This window comes from Cariama cristata, unplaced genomic scaffold, assembly GCF_000690535.1.
Source record: "Cariama cristata isolate BGI_N322 unplaced genomic scaffold, ASM69053v1 scaffold11223, whole genome shotgun sequence".
Classification (NCBI taxonomy): Eukaryota; Metazoa; Chordata; class Aves; order Cariamiformes; family Cariamidae; genus Cariama; species Cariama cristata.
The window spans coordinates 8851-31390 of record NW_009606664.1 but is presented as its reverse complement, the minus strand read 5'-3'; the positions used below and the strand labels follow the sequence as shown (position 1 = coordinate 31390).

Genomic DNA, 22540 nt, shown 5'->3' with positions numbered 1-22540 from the left:
TGCCTTGAGCAATGCGACCAGTCTGGCCCTAGGGTTCTGGATGCTACCACATTGTAAATGATACTCTTTAGTAATCACAGTATTTCTGCAGGAGCATGTACCCAGAAAGGGTACTCTGTGGCAGAGGAAAGTGCACCAATATTATAAAATGGTGTACGCTGGTGTGGTTAGACTGGATGGGATGATCCAGTCTAATACCCATTGCTGGAACTAAGTCTTGCTATCCCACCTCTGCCAGCACCACACTGCTGCTGCATCCTTTAAGTTCTGGTGTTAAGCAGATGCTAGCCAAACTCAGATTAACCCAGAAGCAGATAGGCGGAAGATAGTTTTCTGCTGGCTTTGTGAGACAAATTGGCACATGCAAAGGTCCAGCAAATGCTAAGGCTGGTATAAGGGTGAGAGGTGACTAAGTAGCAAGACTGTCTGGTTTAGAACAGCTCTGCCAACTCTTGATTCTTTTAAGTATCTTCCTATTACTGATGCAATATAAACAAAAGTACTGGAAAACAATCCAACAGTGCAGCCCACACAGCCCAGTCCTTTGAGTAGGGACATCAACAGAACTGCTGAAGGCATCAGGAGACTAACCAGTCCCTAAGGAATGGAATGAGGTGAATACTCTGGAAACAGTACTGCTCTGTCAGCATATGGGGTATTTCAACGCTCTCAAAAGAAAACACATGGACTAAGATTATAGAACCTGAAACTTGGTCTGAAAAATGCTTGTCAAAATGCTGTGCATGAATATTTCATAATCATCGATTCCAACTTCCAAATAAAGCTTCCTGTAAAGAACCTTTTTCCGATACATGCTGGGGTTAACTTTTCTGGCTTGCACATCACTGCAATAAAGATGTTGCAATGGGAACTCACAGAACACACTTGTCAACAACATATAAATCTGAAGAGATTCCTATTCACTGTGCTACAGATGTACTGGCTTTGCAGGGCCAAATTTGGCAAATGCTTATTTTAAGCAGTAAGCAAACAGACAGGGCACTGAACAAACAGAAGCAGCAGGAACTAGCCACTATTTCAAACCAGAAATGCATCAAGGAGCCTAGGGAACAAGGGCAATAATGTTGTTGCTATTACTTTGTTCAAAGGGAACAAGACAATAATGTTGTTGCTATTACTTTCTGCTTACCACAAGACACCCAATACACAAGAATGCAACAGTCAGAAGAAGAGGAACAAACTTGTGTGCAAAGCAGTAGAAAAATGGAAAATACCCCCTTCCAGCATCAGAGGCTGCAACATACTTATCTAGAATCCCTTCAGCATGTGCTGCCTCCAGGTGTGCTGCTCAGCTCCACCTCCACTGCCCTCCCGTAAATCACGTGCTTGTAAGGAACCAGACCCTTTCACAGGGATCCCCGAATGCATGCTTTATTCCAGGTGATGCCACTTAAAAGTGACATTTTACAAGATCTAAAGAAACCTTAAATGTCACTGTCTGCACCCTTCAGTCTGGCCACATGCCGTAGCTGGGGCTGCTCAACTTTCATGTGACACCTAGACTGCAACAAAACAGTTAGAAAAGATGGCTCAATGACATACAGTTCGTAGTTTTGATCTTCTGTCTCTTGCTGCACTGACAGCTCCTCCAAAGTTGCATCAATATCCAGCTGATTCGTCTCCAGCTGCCGCAGCAACGTCTCCCTCTGAAGAAAGGAAAACAGGCTGGGTCTGAGCAGGCAGAGTCATTGTAACAGATCTCATTGTAACAGGGTGCAGGGAGATCTTGTATCACCACTCTACCCACAGCAAGGTGTTAAACTGGAGCTTTGGTCCCTCTCGCAGTGTTCAATTTAAACACAGAAGCACAAAGGGAAGCAGAAGCAGTAGCAAAAGGATGTTAATCCAGCAAGTCTCTGTGTAAGAAAGCAACTTGTTCTGTGAGCTGTACTCAGCCATAAATCAATAAAGTGTGATTTTCACACACAGCATCTCCAGTTGCATTTGGAGAACAGATTCAACTCCTGTGGAGAACAGTTGTGCAACCCATTCATTCTGATCTTTTATTTTCCTCTGTGCTAAAGAAGTCCCTTTGTGAGTAGGACTCAGCTGATGCAACACCTCACAATAATTTTCTTTTTACTGTCGGGGTAGATGAGTGAGCACAACCTGTCAACTCAGTGAAATTTTAGAAGTCACTGCCCCTCTGCCTTTTGTTGCTGCCCCACAGATGGGGGACAGACACTCCAGTCCATTTCAAATGTGCCATAAAGTGAGTTGGCTTCACTAATATAAAACAGGGTAGCTTAATTCAGTCCTTCCCTTTCCACATTCCCAGCAGAACCCAAGCAGAAACCTCAGCTGAGGGGAAGTGCTGGCTTAAAAGGCTCAAAATCAAATGCAAATGGTCATGGGACACTCCTCCTGATAGTCCGGATGGCAACAAGAAGAGATCAATAACCACACACATTACACTGAAACTTCACAGGCACAGTCAGCTCCAAGGGATCACCCAAATTATGGAGTCAAAAATCATGATGTTCAGTGCCTGGAAGTGTAAATCCTCCCTCTCCCACTGCCTACATACTAGATGGCACAGGAAGCAGGGACGGCTTGTGCTGCGACACATCTGATGACTCTCGGCGCTGCACAGTGCCTGTTAACGCAGGGTCCACCAGTGCCACAGGCTGCCAAGCTACACCACTGCCCAGACAGGAGGAGACTGAAGAGAAACTACAGGTTTCCTCCAAACTGCAAAGGTTTTTGCTTTCACAACTGCCTTAACATCAACATACATTTAACCTTCTACTGTGGCAAATATTTTTGAAGTTTAGTGTCAATAACTATGGTGAATTTTTAATTCTGTATTTGACAACACATATCCTCACTGCAGAAAGATCCCATTAGAGTAAAAAGCACAAAAAGGAAGTCTACTACATAATTTACAGAATAAAATCCCTACGGGAAGAAAAACATTTGTATAAAGCAATGCTGTTCAGTCTCTACATGCCTATACTATTGACAATATAGTTTCATAGACATGACAACTTTGAAGCTATCAAGAGAGTGTAAAAATTTAAAGAGTAAGTAACTTACCTGCCTTATATAAAACACATCACACTACTCTGTCCAAGGGAGTAGTCAGGGCACAGCTTGAGCCCTCCATTGAGCAGGCTGACGTATACCAAATTCTACCATGGCTTAAATCAGCAAGCAAGGCTTAAGTAATTTTTATTTTGTATTATAAGACCAGCAGTTGATAATCTTTAAACATGCTAATTTACTGGAAGATACAGTCTTTCTTGAAATATAAGAGCTTCTACAATCATTTCAACTAATTTATTGCTTCCAAGGCATTTAGATTCTTCATTTTGACCTTTGTCATTGTGTTAAGAGCTTGGAGTGATCCATATTTCCTTTGCTAGGTGATTTTTATTCATCATATTCATAAGCTCTATGCAGATGGAAATTTGACTTCAGTTAACATGTATACAAAGAATTATGAAGTCATTAGTTAACTTGAATTCCCTTTACTGTGGTATACAGACAAGAAAGTTTCAGCAAAACATGCTATACATATTTAAACTTGCTACACTAAACAGAAGTACTAATAGAGATTCTAGATTTCTAGATTGCAAATTCTAGATTTTAGAATTCAAGATTCAAGAAATTCAAGATTTTAGAAGTAATAGATTTCATCCTTTTATGTTATTCATACAGTATAAGCAAAAACGAGACAAAAAAGAGCATGTTTTCTGCTTCTTTGTCCTCAGCTTCCTAAGATGAGTGAAATAAATGCTGAGCAAATTAGCTGAATAAACAGAGACAGAAGGGACACTGCTCTCCAATGCTTACCTTAGGCACTTAGATAATGGTTTTTATTGAACAAGTGGTTTGCCTTTCCTCATACTTTGGCATTAAGACATATACCAGAGGTTTTTTTACTTTAATTTTCAGAGATCACAGTAAATTAAGAACTTAGATTTAATTAAGAGAGTTGCATTTAATTTTGTAAAAATTCATCACTAATAACGGACTTCCCAATACTTAAAAAATAAATTCTATTTTACCATGCTGGTATTAAAATATTAAAGAAACAGCGTATTTTTAGCAATGACCCAAAAGAAGGGAATAAATCATGTGCTACAGACCAATGCTTTGGCTGAATGCCACTTGCAAGTGCTTCCTGGGAAAAGGCAATTTCAGCTGTCTGCAGAATTCTGTCTCCTTCCTGCGCAGCATCCGAAGGCCCGGTTGACCCAATCCCATTTGCACTTTATGTGGGCCACCAGCATGACCTACAGCTAAACTGCATTCTCAGGTTTGACAATCCTTCCCCTGGAAAGGAACTGATAAATAATTGAAGAGCCCTGGCTGCTAGAGGGAACGTGCTCAATACTGGGGATATGAATTTCAGCCACTGCTTTCTCCATGAAAGATACATGAATGTAAGCTGAACACAGAAATGTGCAACTTAAAACCAGCGTACTGAACACCAACCCTGCTAAAGGACAGCCCGGAGTCTTGCACACAGCTGAACAACTCTTCCCCTTGAGAGCTGTAGGAGACTAGGCTGAGGAACACAGAGAAACCTCAGAGATCAACTGAGACTGATTAAATTATATGTGCATTTAATACCTGGTAGCATTCCTCCCATTTAACCCTGTTTTGCTCCAAAGTACCAGGGCAGTAACTCCTTTCTGGAGGTTGTTACTGGCAAGTCTCTCTGAAGGTATAAGCAGAACCTTTAGGAATTAAGTCTAGCTGTGATTTTCCTTACAAATTTTAACATCATGCTGCACTGGTTGTTAATTAGGCCCAGTGGGGCCAGCCCTGCACTCAAAGGCAAGGCTCCCAGCACATCTCCAGGAACAGCAAAACGCCCAGAGCCACCCAGCAGCAGCTACTGCGGAGCAGTATGAAGCTCTTCTAATAAACCTGTGGCACAAATGCAAGTGGCATTGGAAAAAACTAAATGCAGCATATCTTGGCTGAAGTTTGACATCAAGTAAAGTCCCAAAACCTGGGTTGAAGCAACCAAAAGCCTCCAAATTTGCAGTGTCACCCGCCTTGGCACAGAACGGCAAGGCTAGGCATCTCCTGCACACCAGAGGGAAATGAAACAAGCCATCTCCACATTGGATCCTATGCTGTGATTTTTATCAGAATGCACACAAAAGCACCTGTGTGCAATCCCTGTATAAGCACAGAACTGCAGGAATTAGTTTTGCACTGCTGTTTTAAAGGAAACGGCAGGTAGCTATGATCTGATCACTCTCTCCTTGAATGACAGGCACAGGACAACCTCCCCAACTGCCCCCTTCTGCATCGAGGCACAAAGAACAGAGCAAACATACTTATAAGCATGGTTTACATGGGCCCATCCAAATCTCCCCTTGCACATTTTGGGAACTAAACTGTAATGAGAAGTTTCTCAGGTTTGTTTCTGCAGTCTTGAATTATTTAATTCTATTACATGAAAAACACAGGATTTGGGAGTCTAATTATGTGGCATCTGCACCTTTTGGACTACTCCCACTGGCACACCAAGCCCACTGAACAGGAGGACAAATGTGGGCTGGTCATCCCACTTCCCTCACCTCTCCTAAGCAACTATCACTGGAATCTCCAAACAACTAAAGGTTAGATCAGATTTATTTTTTCGATTTCCCTAAAGACCAAGATTTGTCCAAGAAGTTCTCTGGCTTTGGGGACAATTACCTTATCTAAGTGTCCTAACTGCTTCCAGTCTCAGATTAACAGACCATGTTTACTTATACACAGCACATTTAAATGAAAGGTCCCCTAAGACTCCCATCCTAAAGCTGCTCCCAAGCAAACCTGATACTATAAATGCTTCAGTATTTCCTGCTTGTAACTATGGCTAGGGAAATCAGTGCATAGACTGACTACTAACAGTATCATTATCAGCAGCTTTCAGAAACGTATCTGGCATGAAGGCTGTGCTAATGTCTTTGTCTCACATCAACATCTGTTTGAGAAAAAAAGGAGAGATCTACAAAACTGACAAAAGTAACCTGGGAATTAATTATTCTGCACGATTTCCACAGGACATCACTTTACCATAGGAGCTGAGGTTATAAAACTAAACATGTAACCAACACCATGCTGGTAGATTTCAGTTTTCTCCACTGAACAGAAAGTTGGTTTATATCTCAGATTTCTCTAACTTCCTCCTCAAAAATTTATTGTTTGATTTCTTTTACTAGGGTTTTATACATTCAATTTTCTTATCCTGGTTCTTTCTGCTCTGCAGCCTGAGGACATGGTAACGTCCACTAATATATCTGAGCTTCTTCTGAACCAGCATTTCAGTGGAGATTATTTTTATTCAAATACTCACAGACGTTTCATTTACTGGTGAAAGATAATCAAGATCAACTGCCTGTTTTCTCCCATCCAATAGAAAACAATGATACAACATCATATGTACCCCCAAAACACATATGCTGATGATCCCAAAGGACTCCTGATGATCACCTCAAAAGGTCCTCTTCTAAAGGACCACAGTTGAGACTTCCACCTGTCCATGCCCATTCAGCCTTTGCCTTTCCACTCAGTCCGCCCAAGAAGCCTCAATGATGAAGGAAATCTATGTGCATAGGATCCAAGCAGATCAGTTACTGTTAGGGTAAAGATTTTCAGCAAACAGTTGTCCCTGAACTGTGCAGTTCATGACTAAATCTCTTCTCATCTGAGTTTTAATTGAACAGAATTTAAATCCAAAGTTTAACAGATGTGCATATGTAACATTTTTGACTTGGTAACTACTCCACTGGATGCAATTTTCTTGCCAGTGCTATTCATCACCTTGCAGCCTTCCTCCAGAGGTAAGCATTTGTGAACACAGCAGGAAAGAGTCCTCTCGCAAGCAGAGACATGTTTAAGTCACAGGCACCAATGTACTAACATAATTTTGTTGTAACAACTGTTATGAAAACAAAAATCTACTCAGCATCCTTTAACAACAAAAGAAACCCCAAATACCAAATTCCTGCCTTAGAGGCAGAGAAAATGAAATCTGCCCCACCCACCCAGCACATCAAGGAAATACCCTCTGTCTTACCTGCAGTTGCAAGAAGGGGATGTTGAAGAACTTGTGCAGGTACTTGAGGCCAAAGCTGTTCTTCATGGAAGACTCAGCATAGCGAAAATACGAGGAGCCGGGAGGCCTGTCTCAATCAGAGAGGTAGAGAGAAGAAAACTGTACAAAGGACACAGACTGCATACACACAGCAGAGGCATTTACTGAATTACATACCGTGAACAATCCTCACCCACAATCCAAGCCCTCAGTCCTCAAATGTAGGCTAGCAGGTCATTCTGCTAGGGACTCGTTATTTTGTTTACAGACAAAATTCACACTTTGCTCCTCCTGAAGGGTGGTAGAATGTGGCTGTTGTGTTGCAGTGCCATGCGGCTGCCAGACGAAGAAGTACTATGTCAGGATACCGGGCCATTGGTTTACTAAACTGAGGGTTTCACAGCTGTACAAGCTGTTCATTTCTCAGTGAAGGTTTTGTTTTAAAACCACAAACAGACCTACATAGGTCACATATAGAGATGAACTTGTAAAGAAATGACTACATTATGGATCAAGCCTTAAAACTGATACCATTTCTGTGTGCCTGACACAGGCATAAACAAATAAGAGACTACGAAAATGAAAAAAATGCTTTAAGAATATAAAACCACAAAAAAACCATACAATCTATTGAGTCCTGACCAACAAATAGTATTTTATACTAAATAACAGAGCACCTCAGATCTCCACATAAGGGAAAATCTTGCCTGGCTGGCAAGGGAGGTGTGTGACTTGGCTGTGCCCAGTAAATGCTGTGTGGGGATGCTCTCAGAGGAAGAGCAAGGAAGACAGCTGCCCTAACCAGCAATCTTGTAGAATTATTTGGAGTAGAGAACAGTTGTGCTGCAGGGAGAGGATTCTTTCACAAGAGAAGGACTATCCAGAAAGAAGGTGACTTCTTGGGAAAAGTACTTCTGAAAGGCACATGCTGACAGACACTCACTGTTTCCAGGAATATAGCTACCAATCTGCCCAGAACAGACTCCTAGATCAAAGAGCTTATCCTGTAAGCTGAAGCTGCTGTATGAGACACTCAGAACTATGAAAGCCCAAAAGGTACAGGGTCAGAGGATGAACATGATGTGCATCTGAAACACGGCAGCAATGCGGTTATCTACGGTTGATGACCGAGAGCAGCTGAGGTCTGCTCCCCTGCCTGGTGATCACAGTGCCATCGTACCTGTTTAGATTGTCGATGAGGTCTCGCACATCGCCAGGCAGAATGACCCGGTGCTCCCCCATGTCTCGGTAATTCCCAAGCACGCACACTGGAACATGGGTCGGCACTTTAGGAAGCTCCCTCAGAATATAGTTAAATGTCCTTCACCATAGGAGAGAGAGATACAGGCAGATGAGTGGGAAACATCATTCTGTGAGCAGTTTCATGCACAAATCACAGAAAAAAAAAACAAAGTGAGAAACTTATTTCCAAAACCCTTCCAAGATTGTGGCTTCTTTGCCCTTGTCAGAGAAATAAATTAACTGTAAATATGTTTGTATCATTTGTTATTAAAAAAGAACGTGATAAGTTCAATAATCCACTTCCATCGGCAACTTCACATCTCCTACAGCAATATTTCCTTCAGTCCTTCAAAATGGTGTGGGGTCAGCAGAAGAAAAGGATTCCTTCCCTTCAGCTGTCAACAGGCTCACTGACCCATATCAAACCTGTAAAACACAAGCTTAAACACAGAACAGGAACTCTTACCACCCTCCTCTTTCCACTCTGGCTTCCATATGTCTCTCGCCCTCCTCAGCAGATGTGCAAAACGAACAGTTCATTATTTCTGTACATTAATGCAGCCTAGGGCCTCTAAATAATCCTTACTAATACCAGTCTTCCTGGGAATTTCTCACTAGCATTCGCCTTTCCCTTGAGTTCTCGAGCGCAGCATTTTGTAACATGCCCAGCATACTTTGCACCTGTGATAGCACTAATTATCAAGTTTCAGACAGCAGTATACCAGAAATTGCAGTACACAAGTCCACAGGGAGACTGCTTGTTTGAAACAAGCCCAGGAGAAGAGTATATTAAGAGACATGCTAGAAGATAAAGCTATTATTTTAAGGGATACAAGCTTGCTTCAACTCATTAGGCTGGTTATCAGCTCCAGGGTCCATCTGGGAATCAAGAGGTCTAGAAGTCATTTGTTTTCACTAAACAAGTTAGAATCATGTGGTGCATGCTGCTGAAGATGTCTTACCACTGTTTGGTGATGTCAAACATCATCACTACGCCATTGCAGTTTTTATAGACATCCAGGAACTCTGCATCCAGAGCCATTTCTGACTCTGCCTGAGGAAATAAAGGCAAAAGGAGGAGTAAAATTTTGATTCAACTTCAGGCTTGTTGTACAGAACATAACTGACACAGTGCTGAATAGGCAAACTTTCCAAAGTGACAGTTACTGTAAGTAGTATCTGTGGATTTCACATCATCATCATCATTTAAGCAAGATACCTGGTGGTTCACAGCCTCCCTTGCCCACAGGAGAAGGATGTGAAGCACCTGACAGTCTCTGAAAAAAAAACACCATGTCTGATGGCAAATGCTAAAACCCACCCCTGCCTCTTTCTCCTCTGTCCCCAAATCCCATGTTGACAGATAACTCCAAATAACCTACAGGATGGAGGACACAGGACACAGCTCCCATTCCATCTCTTTGCCGACCCAAATATTGACTGTACTTCTAATGCTTCTAGTGTATAAAGCCAGGATGTAGTTTCTATTGAGCTTCTCCCATGCAGGGCTGAAAGTATTTATTAGTACCTTACTTGCTTTTCATCATTTGGAATCTGCAGGCTGCAAAGTACATACTGGCCACAACCCAACTTCCAAGGCTCCTGCTGCAATTTCGTGCCTATGGAACAATGCTTGCTCATTTCCCAGGAGTGGAAAATGCATCCACGTTTGTGAAGGAAGAAGCAGCTGTGATATCTGTTCTCATAGAGGCTTTTTCCCATAGGAGAAGATTTTAAAAGAAAATTCTCCTCATCTGACCACACAGACTGAGCAGGACTGCACCCTGGTGAAAGAGGTAACTCTTCACTGCCCTGACACATCCTCAGAACTGAGTGCTCAGCTCTCTGCATATCAGTGACGCTGCCTTTCCCATCATTTTCAACAAAGTGGTTATTGAGCGAGTACCAGAACACTGCCTGTGCACTGAGCCCCAAAGGGCACTGACACACGAACAGGAGCAATAAAGCTCTTTAAGAGCTGCAGCAGAGATCATGGGATCAAGGGCCTTTAAACTGAATTTTTCCTGAGGATTAAATCATACATCTTTTGAAAGAGATGCCATGGAAGTGCACTGGCAGCCCCAATGTGGTTCAGGGAACACAGTAGTATGGTCTCCCATACAGAATTTTGTTCTACAGCAGAAGATCCAAAGGAGACACATTCATGTAAGAGTTTTGAGGAAGCCACTCTGTTTACTTTTACATGCGAGGTAGCACTTCTATTGCCCCTTCCTCCTCTATATTTCAAAGGGTGTTAAAAGGTAATTGTTAGCCCAGTTTTAAAGAGCAGCCAGCGAGCATGGCTTCAAGTGACTTCTTCAGGTCTCACAAGAAGTCCATCACAAAAGGATTCCCTGCCACTGCCCATGCGCAGACGGGTACAGACAGGTACAAAGCTACCGAGTAAATATCTGGGGTGCAGTCATTCCTAAAAGACAGAACGGAAAACAGCAGGAAAATTGTGGTGTGGGTATGAATAAGGATAAAATGCATGGGCAAAAGTGTGAAGAACATCAGGGATCACATTGCCCCTCATCCTCCTGCCAGGCCAGCCTTAAAGCAGAAACAAGTATGGAACTTACTCTCCGTGGACCAAGGGTGTACTAGAAGCCTCCCGCTAAGGGGCAGACATCTGCGTTCAAGGTGACTCACCTCCTGAGGGTCATTTTCCAGTTTCAAACCATCTCCTCGTTTTTTGCATTTTCCTTAAAAAGAATTGTAAAAAACAAAACAAAACAAAACAAAACAACACAACAAAATAAAACAAGCAAATGCATTACATTGGGCAGAGAACTCCAGAATGTGTCTGGGCAGGAGCACAGCATTTTGAACATGACATTAAAGCAGATCCAACTTCTATAAGCACAGGGAATGAGGAGGGGTGGGACAGGCATGCCTTGCTGAAGAATATCAGCTACCCTGTTCAAGAATACTAGCTAGTCTAATTCAAAGATGAATAGGAAGAAAGTCTAGGGTAGCTTAAACCATGCTCTTCACAGCATAAAATCACAACTGAATAATACAGGGTTTGGTGCACTCCTTGACCTCATAGGGAAGCTGCTTTGTTGCACTTTTCATTGCATTAGTGTTGAAGAAGCAAAAGATCGTGGGGCTACTATGACTAAACTGCACAATTACATACTCAGCCTTCCTGAGAGATGCTCTGACGTTGCTGTGCTATGTCGCTGACCTGAAGCAAGCAGCCTTGTAAATAAATGTGATCTCTGAGCCCATCGGGTGCTTTGGACTCACTTGTGATCAAAACAAAGGGGTGGCAGGAGACTATGAGAATTCAACAGCCAAAAGACAGACAGAACTTATACAAGGGGAAATTCAAGCAAAATCAAATAAACTGTGGCAAGGAGGCTGGGGAGAAGTCGAGGAGAAACAGCCTACACGTGCATGAAAGGCCAGGGCCAGAGGGTCAGGTCTGGTCATCACCAGTGAAGGTGCAGAACAGAAATCCTCCAGAAGCACCATCCAAAGCCACCCGCTCTACCAACATGCATACACAAATAAGCTAGAGGACAGGTAAAACTCTTCATTAAGCTCACAGGTAAGTGCAAGGGGCAACAGGCTAAACACTTGGGAAGACACTAGAAAACCACTATAGAGACTTGCCCTGCAGTCCCACAGCCACAGTCCCATCTGGAGGAATCTACAGGCTTCTCTCCAACTCATCTGCTTCCTCTAACACACATGCTAAAATACAGCCCTTATACTTAAAGGGCAGACTCCCTGCGACTTCTCCCTTTTCTTACAGCTTCAATAAGCACTGGATAAGTTCAAACCCTGACATTTTAAAGTACCACAGGCATTTGACTCAGCATCCCCAGAAAAGGAGTTGTGTTTTCAAACCTCAGGCTCCCTGAAAATTTTGCATTAGGTAAGTTACACTGTAATTATGTTTCCAAATCTTAAAGCCTGTAACCACAGCAGACAGAGAAGATACCGTGTATCCGTATCTAGGATTAGCAGAGTGGCAATCCGCTAACCTAATTTTCTGGTGTAGAAACTCAGGACCAAGGATTGCCAGGAGTCTCAATACGTGAGAGCGAGAACAACTTCTTTTGCCTTGTGCTAAAGAAGTTTCATGTGAACATACCATGAAAAATCTGTCCTTGCCCCCCAGGTATGGCTTAAACTCTATCTAAGTCCAACAGTTCCCAGAGTTTTATCAAATGATGAGCACTGCACAATTAATAACTCTGCAAGGTCTAGAGTTAGGTTTTACAGATATCAAATATCTTCCAGATGTTACTGACAGCAATTAAGAACTGTACTTCTGAAATAACTTTGTTCCGTATTTTCTTAGTCCAAATAATAATGAATTAACTAAATTATAATGCCAGAAACTTGGAATTCCTTCTCATAATTTCTACAAATTCCCTGTGTCACTGACAACAGAACGTGTTGGCAGCTCAGATGCATCTACAAAAAACCTCCCATTGAGTCTTTTAAAGACTCTGCAACAGTGTGGACCAAAATAGCTTTCACCAACTATTTGACTCTGCTAACGAACATGGAGTGACTGCAAAATTCATGGTTCTGCCAGATGCTGCATGTGAAACAAAGTGTTTTCATTGTCTCTACATGCAAGTCAAGGATAAATAGTTATGAAATACAGAGTTATTCATGACAGTTTTAATGCTGCAGGATACAGCAGGAGATTCCAGTCCCTACACCCTGACAGCGTGTCTGGTGTGAGCTTCTGTGCATGAGTGCAAAATGTTTGCCCTCCTCATGTCATCTTACTGTTGACATCTGAAAATAGCAGAAATATTAATCCTGATCCTTCCCCATTCATGTAATGTGTTTCCCCACAGGATCCAAGTATGAGACATGGTCTTCGAGACATGGTTTACTGGGTTTAGCAGGCATGGTGGCTTTGGGTATACGGTTGGACTTCATGATCTTTGAGGTCTCTTCCAACCATAATGATTCTATGATTCTATGAGCTCTGATTTTTCCCAGTGCAGCCGAAGGTGTGAGATGTCTAGGGCATGCATGCCTTTTCACACTTCAATTAAATTCATTTCAAGTCAGTGGCATTCGTATTGCTTCTCTGAATGACAAACCATCACTATTTCTGCAGTTATTGCTAAATTATGCTTGGCATGACCTGAATTTCCAGGTATTAAAACACAAGCCCAAGCAACCTGTCCTGGTTTCGTCTAAAACAGGACCAATTCTCCTTTCAGTAGATTTTCCTTCAGTTAAGTCTCTTCTAAGTAACTGCACTCTCTGAAGTTAGCTACATGTCTTTCAGACAGCATCTGCTTTCAGAATTGATAATGCTTCATGTTTATAGTTGTAACTAAAGTAATGGCAGGACTGGTATGCAGAAAGGGCCATGTTTATAATTATTCTTGTGGGAATCAAGGTCACTGCTGGCTCCTTATATTCCACATGTGAAAAGGCGTAAAAGGGTCGCACCTGTGGGAAGGAGCAGACAGGATGGGTGACCAAAAATTGACCAATGAAGTATTCCATCCCGTACATGCCATACTCAGGTAAAGCTAAGGGATCACGAGGGTCAGCCCTTCTTTCATGGCCAGCATTGCTGTGAGACTCTGCTTGTTCTCCTGCCTCCAATCCGTGGATTCCTGAATCTGGTTCCTGTCTGCTGCCAAGTCCCGTCTGGGACATCCCACTGCCCACCCTGCCATGTCAGCAGTGCAAGTCACTCCGGCACATGATCCCGTGATCATCATTGGGAAGCTCAATATTGGTTTTGTACATTTTTTCTTTTTTATTATTTCTATTATCAGTATCATTAGTAGTATTATACTCTTTTTTTATTGTTATTGTTTTATTAAAATTGTTTTAATTTTCCAACCCATGTCTCTCTCCCTTTTCTCCTTTCCTTCTGGGAAAGGAAAGGGTTAATAGAGAGCATCTGTCCTCCTTAAATTGTGACACAACCACAAATACTCTTCACAGTTCCACTAGTCCTGAGCAATCAAGGTGTCTTTCTAACCTCGACACATTTATAACCGATGCTTTGAGACTGAATATACAACTCGCACTCCTCTCCCTGCTTACGGCTTTATGTGTATATCAAGAGGAATGAGTAATATTCTTACATGAAGCTCATCACTGCCGTAAAGGAGGTCATCCATAAAGAAGTAACAGAGCTGAAAAGCGCATGTGTACACATATTCATGCACAGTGTCTATTTTTGGAACCAAAACTGCAGGATGAGCGAGATAAAGACAAGATGCATGTAGTGAAAAGATGCAATTCAGCTTGCAAAGGTAAGTGCACAATGAAGACTGTGTTCTTATACGAATGAGGTCCTCTGTTTAAGGTTGCACTGATGTGTAATCCAGGAGCCTCAATTAGAAAGCAAGGGTCTTCACGTTGCAATTGTTCAGCCTCTCTATCTAGAACAATGACTGCTCCTTATTTACAGGCATAATAGCAACACTGAAACCAAATAACCTTGCAGCAGTGCCCTGACGTCTACAGAATAGTTCTTAATGAACACCAGAAGACTGAGTTTGTGGTCAGCACCTGAGAGCCTCTGCACGTCTATGTACCATCAGTTTTGTTCCAGGACAGCAAGGATTCAGTACAGCTTGCCAACAAATGCTGTCAACAGTGCGAGGGAGATGCTTCTGTGCACCATTCAAAAATGCATGTCTAGAATAACTGCATCCCCAGCATTATCTAACTTCTGAGATCTGAAAAGAACAGAAATTCTAATTCTGATCTTTCCTCCTTCTTGCAACACACCTCTGGCAGGGAGAAGAAAGAAATCTCCAATATGAGTGAAAGAGTTTATGCTATTTTGGGGGCAACAGAAAAAAAATACGATTTGGTCCCTTCAGTTAGTGTATGGGAAATGATGCAGGAACCAAACTTGCAGAAGTTACAAGACAGGAGGATCAGAACTGTTCTTGAATCACCTGTATTCAAGCAGCTTCTCTGCATTCCGGATCTGTTACAGCTTTATGACTTGCAATAGTTACACAACTTGCTGCAACGCCAGGAAGATGAGTCAGGACTGTGACTTTTGTTGAGAGGTATCTTTCCCACGTTCCATTAGTTCCAAGGGCAGCAAAGGAGACGGTGTTTACTACACACACCGCACAAAATTAAATACAAGTCATAGCTGGGGGCAAGCTCTACTTGTTAAGATTTTAACAAATGGCATCATTACGCAAATCAGCCTCGCTCTCTGAGCAGGCCCAAGGAGAACACAGCAGGCTGCAGGGAAGTCCATAATTCAGTGAGTCTGCACATTAAAAAAAAAAAAAAAAGAAATCCTGAAGAGTCAAGGAAAAGGGTAAGAGGATCAGTACAGTGTAGCGGTTGCCATTTCCCCCTGCTTCAGCGCACTAACCAACCTCACAGGTTTTAAGCTTCCACAACAAATCTCCCCACACTTCTAGATGCTAAACAAGTGACAGCAAGACACCAGCCAGGCAGGGCCAACAGAGCTGCATCCTGCATCCCTAAAACAGTCTGGAGGGAAAAAAATCAAAGTGCATTGCTGAAGTATCAAGGACAAGAAGGCACACTGCTGGTAAGCACAAGGAGAAACACCGCTTAGTAAAACCACATTTAACTTCAGTGCAAAAATATACATGAAGTTTTTCAGTGTGCAACTTATTAAGTTTCCCCAAATCTTCCTGTGCACGTTCACACTGAGACATGAAGAATGGTGGCACAGCACAGCAGAGAAGAGGCCGAAGCTGCTTTACAAGACTGAAGCTGAAAACTGCAGTTTATGGCTACATCTTTTAGACAGTCTAGCTACATTCCCACATCAGGCTTTCAGTACATTTTCAAATACCTTAATTTAAAGAGAGGTCTCTTAATTTTCTCTAACAAGGAACAAATCTTTCAAAATGGGGAAACATTGGCAAAAAAATCTAGCCTGGAAAACAATGTATGTTGAAATGCGTGTTCAGAACGTGCATTTTTTGGCAGTTTCAAATCCAGCCTGATAAATGCAGCATTCTGCACAACTCTAAATAGGCACATTAGCAAGGATCTGGTAGGCAAGGAAAAAAAGGAGGATCAGGTCTTGTCAGCACTATGCTGCAGCAGCACTGGCTACTTCACTACTAAAAGTCTACAGTCTAGATTAGTGTCGCTCTCACCAAAAGCATCACGCAGGAGAATTTTTTGTCCTAATACAGAAGGAAGAACAAAAATGTCATGAGATAACATTAAGATGAAAGTTAGATATGAGCAAGCTCTTAAAGGCTAATTTGCACATTTTCCTTAAGTTTACTTATGAAGAATCTGCAATGCTACGGCAATAGGAAAGGATTTGATTTTGTTACATCATCATGATCTGAATTTTACACTGCATTGATTAAGTACATTTGATTACATAAAAATACCTATCTGTGGTCCATAGGTAGGGATCTTAACAGAGTAAGTTTTATTTCAAAAGAATATAAAGTGGAGAGAAGAGAGTCCCTTGAGATTTCCAACACATGCTCCGCTGTCAGAAATGAAAGCAGTATCAGAAGAGCTGTTATCAACATCTGCACATATCAAATCCAATCTGTTTTGCCAAAAAAATGACAAGTCTCTAGCTGAGAAGATGACTCTGCTCAGAGAAGCTATTCATGGAAATAAATGCTGGAACCACACAATTCCCAAATTAATTGTCTATCTATTCATACCAAAGTTGCAAGGCAGCGAGAAAACAGATGTTTTGCTCAGATTCCAGCTCTGCACATGTTATCCCAGGATCTGAAAGCCAAACTGTAATCAGACTGACTTCAGCAGTAACTCTGACCTAAGTAAGGTTTTGTCTACACTGTGAAAACTAGGGTTTAAAAGAACAAAAAGATAAAGTGCCCAGGATTTTAATTTAAAGTTACTGGCTGAAGTTTAACTTAAAGGCTCCACTATGCATCTGAACTAGAGCTGCTATCTTTAATTACCTTTTCTCTTTTACTATTTTAAATATAATTTAGCTAACATGAAAATTTAAATTTCTCCCTTTCCCACTCTCTGTTGTACCTATCTTCTTATTTTTCGGTGTTAACACATGTCTAAGTTGCACAGGTGGTACAGCAGAGATAGTGCACCTTGGATGCAGTCTTGCTGAGGAATGCATGACAGCACAGATTCTAGCTAAGGCTGCAGGAAAGTCAGCAGCAGCCAAACCATAAAAATTTAACTTTCAATGACTGTAGTCAACAGAATTGACCGACAGAAACACATAAACAAGGAGCATAACCCACAGAGCAAAAGATGCTCACTTGTAGAGCTGCTTTCCTGACCATACTCACACTTTAAACCAGAAGCCTGGTTAAACACTTGCACCTTAAACCAGGAGGCTGATACAAAACGCCTCTTAAAAGCCAAACAATATCTGCATTTGGGGCTACAGAATGGGCTGTTAAGATTTACATCTGAACCCCAACCCATTCTAGCAACAGACTCCACTGCATCCAGATTTGCACTCCATCCAGATCGTGTCTTCATATATATTTTTGAAGTTTGTTTTTATTTTTTATAAAATGGAAGTTTATACTCTGACAAAAACTGAAAACTAATGGAAAATGTATTTATACATCACAAGACTTTCCTTGGCTAAGCATTTAGAAAAGATTTCAGATTAAATATATTGCATTGTCTGTCCTAAGTGAATTTAAGTAATTGGTTTCTCTTTTATCCTTTCCTTCTGCACACGTTATTCACTGCAGATAACACTATCAATTTAACAATAGCATTCCTTCACAAAAACAACTCAGTAAGATTATAAACAGAACAAAGAACTCGGTAGCTGTCTAAGCATATATAAAACTATAAAGGGGAGAAGATGAAGTTTATAATAAAATCCAGAGAATCTGAATATACTAAGCAGCAGGCTATTTCATCTGTCATGCAGCACATGAAACAACTGCTTCTGAATATTGGGTTTGATCTGAAGTTCAGATTGCAAATAATGGGCTCTAGCACAGGAGACTCCTCTCTCCTTTCCATATTTTTTCAGGAAGTAACATCCATGCACTTGAAAAAAATAAGTACAGACATTTTTCTAAAGTAGAAGTAAGCAGGCATTTCTGAATTCCACCTAAGTTTTTACTTAAAATTGAGAAAGAACAATGAATCTCCATTAGAAAGGAAATTATAAATCTTACCTTTGTCAACTACATCCCAGACTTCAACTTTAACAATGTCGTCAGTGGCTAAAAGCACAACAAGAACACAAAGTGTTAGAAGAGGGTTTCAGTAAAACGACCAACACTCAACGCTCACCACAGAGAACCTAACCCAAAGCCAACATTGTCAAAGTAGCAGATGAATGTCAAAAGAAAAGTAATTCTTGAGTGAGTTAAAAGAAAATCCAAACATAACAAGAAGGTGGCCTGCTGCCGAAGGTCCAAGTTGTACACCAGAACTATGGTATCTAAAGAACTTCTTAAAGACTCTTAGTCACATAAGTGATAGCTAGATTTCCTTGATGTTTTATGTCAGATTTGAAGGATGTTATAAATATTTTGTGTAGATACTTTTCATAACATAAAGAGGTTTCCATATTCTTATAAAAATATATAAATTTAATTTGGAGTATAAAGTCTGGTCTATAAGCAAGGCGTACAACTGAAAAAAAAAGGAATACATTTAAGGAAGATCAACCTTACTAATAGCACTTTCATGTAAATGTCACAAACAGTGCAGACAGTCCTGCGGCTACAGAAATCTATTCTCTCTGCAAATTTGAAGTCGCATTTTGTGAAAAATAAGATATTACTAGCAAATTTGCCTCTCAACAAGCTGCATCATCAGTAAGCTATAAGCAGCAACATATATTTGAGTTGCTAAAATCTGAAGCAAGACAAGCAAAATTCTAATTACAGAGAAACCACGGCTGGTACTGATAGCTAGCAGCTTAACCTTCAGAGGGCACGAGGGATGGGCAGTTTTGGTTAGATGTTTCTATTGCATCTAAATAAGCAGTCCCATCTTCATGAAGTTGTTCCAAGAAACAGTTGCTTTTTGGAAATGCCATAGGCTACAAAGCAAAAGCTTGTACTTTTAGCAGCTCTGAACACACAGCAATGGAACAGGAGGATAATGTCTCAGAGTAAAAAATAATCTCATAGGATGGCATGAGAATTTAGCTAAGTGTCACTGTCAAGCCAGGAAATATTTCCTCTACAGAATTCACTGTTGGCTTAACTTGAATGTTTCAAAACATTGTAAAGACAGATTATGAAAAAAGGAAAACTTTGATCCTCTGCTTCTGGAGAAAGATCCTTTTTTACATTTATGCATGAAGCAAAATCAACCTCTGTTTTTCCTCATAGCAACTCCTGCTTATCTTCCACTTTGCCAGTAAAGCAGCAGGCCACAAGACAAGCAGGAGACTTGCCCAGGCTCAGCTCAGCCAGTGCGTCACAGGCTCAGATGGGACTGAAAACATAACAGGCACACAGCAGCCTGCAGTACTAAAACCTCTGCTCAAATCATTACACTCTCCAAATTAATTCTGTCCCTGAGTATTTCTACAGACCATCGAGCCAGGTATGGCTAAAGTCCAACCACTCCCCATTACTCCCTCGCCTGGCACCCAGCTGTACGGCTGGCTACTCACACCCAGGCACTGGCACAGCAGGGTGCTCTCCCTGTGACGTGGGCTGCTCGAGTCCATGGTCCATTCAGGGTGTGCCAGGGCCCCGCAGGTGCTGGGACACAGATCAGCTAAGGAATGTCTGCCTCCCAATTCATACCTTGCAGCTGGGACTGGCAGTGCTGCTGCTGTCCCTGAAGGACAAGGGGACAGACAGACCAGCAAAGTCAATCCTGGCACCTTTCAACAGTCAAGACTTTCTGTAAAACGACAAGAGACATTTTTCTTTCTCAAATGGTAAACTTTGCAGGGGCCCAGGAGTCGTCCAGAGCTTGTTCTTTCCAGCAGCTCCACCTGAAGCAGCACATAAGCACATTAACAAGGGGCTTCCACAGAGAAGCTGGAACCCCATTTCAGAAAAGTAAGCCCTTGGGGTGACATGCAGTGCTCTCCTAGGAGGTGACTCGGTACCCAGCATTGGGACTTTGCTCCCAAGCTCCAGAGGTCTCCACTTCCTTACCCTAACACCAAATGCACCCTCAGTTAAGACTTGTTCTCCTGCTGAGAAATTTCCACAGTACTGACATCCTGCTGAGCAGCAGCACTCCCAGACAGCTGAGGAGTTGAGCCGTTTGACCCAGAAAGACCTGCTCTACAACCTTTTATCTGAGGGGAAGCACAAAATTTCACAAAGAAACTGACTGCACGAGGTCCAAGAAAACCATTTTTCCATGTGAGTGTTTCTCCTGTTAGTACCAGTGCTCCTCTAGCTTGTAGCCACCAAGTTCTTCCTTTTCACCACCAGCTTCATTCCTGATTATCCTGAACACAAAAGAGGATAATTACTTTAGTGCTGCTGTGTTGGCTTTGGTATGACTCATACACAGCACCATTTCACCTTAACTTCGCAGCAAAAGGAGTGCCAATTCATCCTTTTAACTCTATAATTTGGATTAGCGTAAACCATGGATCAAATCACTCAAAAAAACCTCTACTCAGTTGCTATCTGGCTAACTCCTCTGTAGCCAGAGGCACACTAAGACATTGCTTTCCCAGAAAACGGTGGAGAGATGCGAGAAGACTCCAACTGCAAGAAAGCTCATTTAAAAATAAGAATCATTGCTTTATGGGTGGGTTCATCACCAGGAATTCACAGGCCCTCAGACACGCTTACTCTCATGCAACTACACCATTCACTTCATACGCTTTGGATCACAAATCTTACAGCACAGAGCAGCTCTGCGATTCCTCACACCCATCTATAAAGCACTCAAAGTATTTGAACAAAAGTATTTGCCAATTTATATTTCAGACTTCCTTTCTGAGACTGCCAAACAGAGAATAAAATTGGTGACTAGCATAATCTAAAAAAGCATACATTAGGGTCAGGAATGGTAACTCCTTACTTGGACACAAAAATTACAAAATCCATTACAGAGACAACTGCCACAGAAAAGTAATTTTGTTCATTCTGAGTAGGAAGAAATAACTCAAATTCCTCTACCTTTATTAATTCCTCCAGTATAAAATTTCTGATGATATGACAAGGTGGTACATTCCACATCTAAAATGTAAATCTTCTAATACCAGGCAATGTAAGAATCCTTCAATATTTGACAGCGATTTAATTAATATTCGTAAATATTTGCTGCCAGCTACCTCATAATGTTTATTCAAGGTAGCTTGAGAGCATGACCACAGGAAAACAAACTTTATTTTTTCTCTACAGATTAACTCAGCCAACAGGGTGGTAATTAGATCTGAGCCAATTTCTCAGATTGCCCACATCACCCATCTCAGATGGAAAGTTTTCACAGCAGGAAACATATCTTACAATGTTTTTTAAAAAGGGGGTTATTTTTTAAAACAAGTTTTTAAAAGGTCAATGGAGAATTTCCTGTACTGCTGGAAAATATTACTAAGAAAATAATAGTGTTTTACAATGTAAAAGAAACACAAATGAAAGGCACAATTTCATGTATAGCCTTCCAGATATTTAGACTAGTTCAGCAACACTTCACCTTGAGAAAAGTCCATCACCATATGCACACACTGCTGTCAACTCTAACCAGCAAGCTCTATGGAAACGTATCACATAAATGTCAGAACTAAGCACTAGAAATAACAAATACACCTGCGGTTACCAATGTACAGCAAAAGCCAGCTTCATATGTAGCTGTTTTCTACCTCCGGATTGCATTCATGCTGAAAAAGCCAGTGCCTAAGCCTCAGCTCAGTAAAAGAACATACAGTCCCTAAAACATGCAGAAACACGCAAGATGACTGGATCTTTCTATGCATGGAACAGTTTCCAAACACCTTTTTACATGTACACAAAAACCTGTATACCTGTTCATGTATACAAAAACAATTAGGTATGAATAAGCCTCTTAGAAATCAAATGCCAAACTCCCAGGCTGTATTTACAAACAGCACTTGTATTACCTACCCTGATTAAAGAAATTGAACTCTGAAGTTTTTACCTATGATATTGCAGAAAACCACAGTTAACATTCAGTGCGCTCTTTAGACTTGGATATCTAAGAAAGAGGTCTTTCCTTTCTTACTCTGATCTAAGTCTGTTTAGGCTGAAGTATTCACGTTTGAGTTTGGAGACCGTTTCCATCATCCAAACAACTTGTAAGCTCTATTTTCACACATCAATAACCGATGTCCTGATATTC

General features: G+C 41.4%; 1 protein-coding gene across 1 annotated transcript in view; it reads right to left on the bottom strand.

Moving 5' to 3' along the window:
* Positions 1–694: 694 nt before the first annotated feature.
* The window catches only part of LOC104158729 (rab-like protein 6), a 30650-nt gene continuing 8804 nt past the window's right edge, over positions 695–22540 (bottom strand). The window contains exons 3-9 of the mRNA XM_009696454.1: positions 18424–18471; positions 10961–11013; positions 9271–9362; positions 8247–8387; positions 7049–7154; positions 1564–1667; positions 695–845 (exon numbers count right to left, since the gene is read on the bottom strand). Of these exons, the coding sequence (XP_009694756.1) occupies positions 695–845; positions 1564–1667; positions 7049–7154; positions 8247–8387; positions 9271–9362; positions 10961–11013; positions 18424–18471 (695 nt within the window). The remainder of the gene's footprint in view (positions 846–1563; positions 1668–7048; positions 7155–8246; positions 8388–9270; positions 9363–10960; positions 11014–18423; positions 18472–22540) is intronic.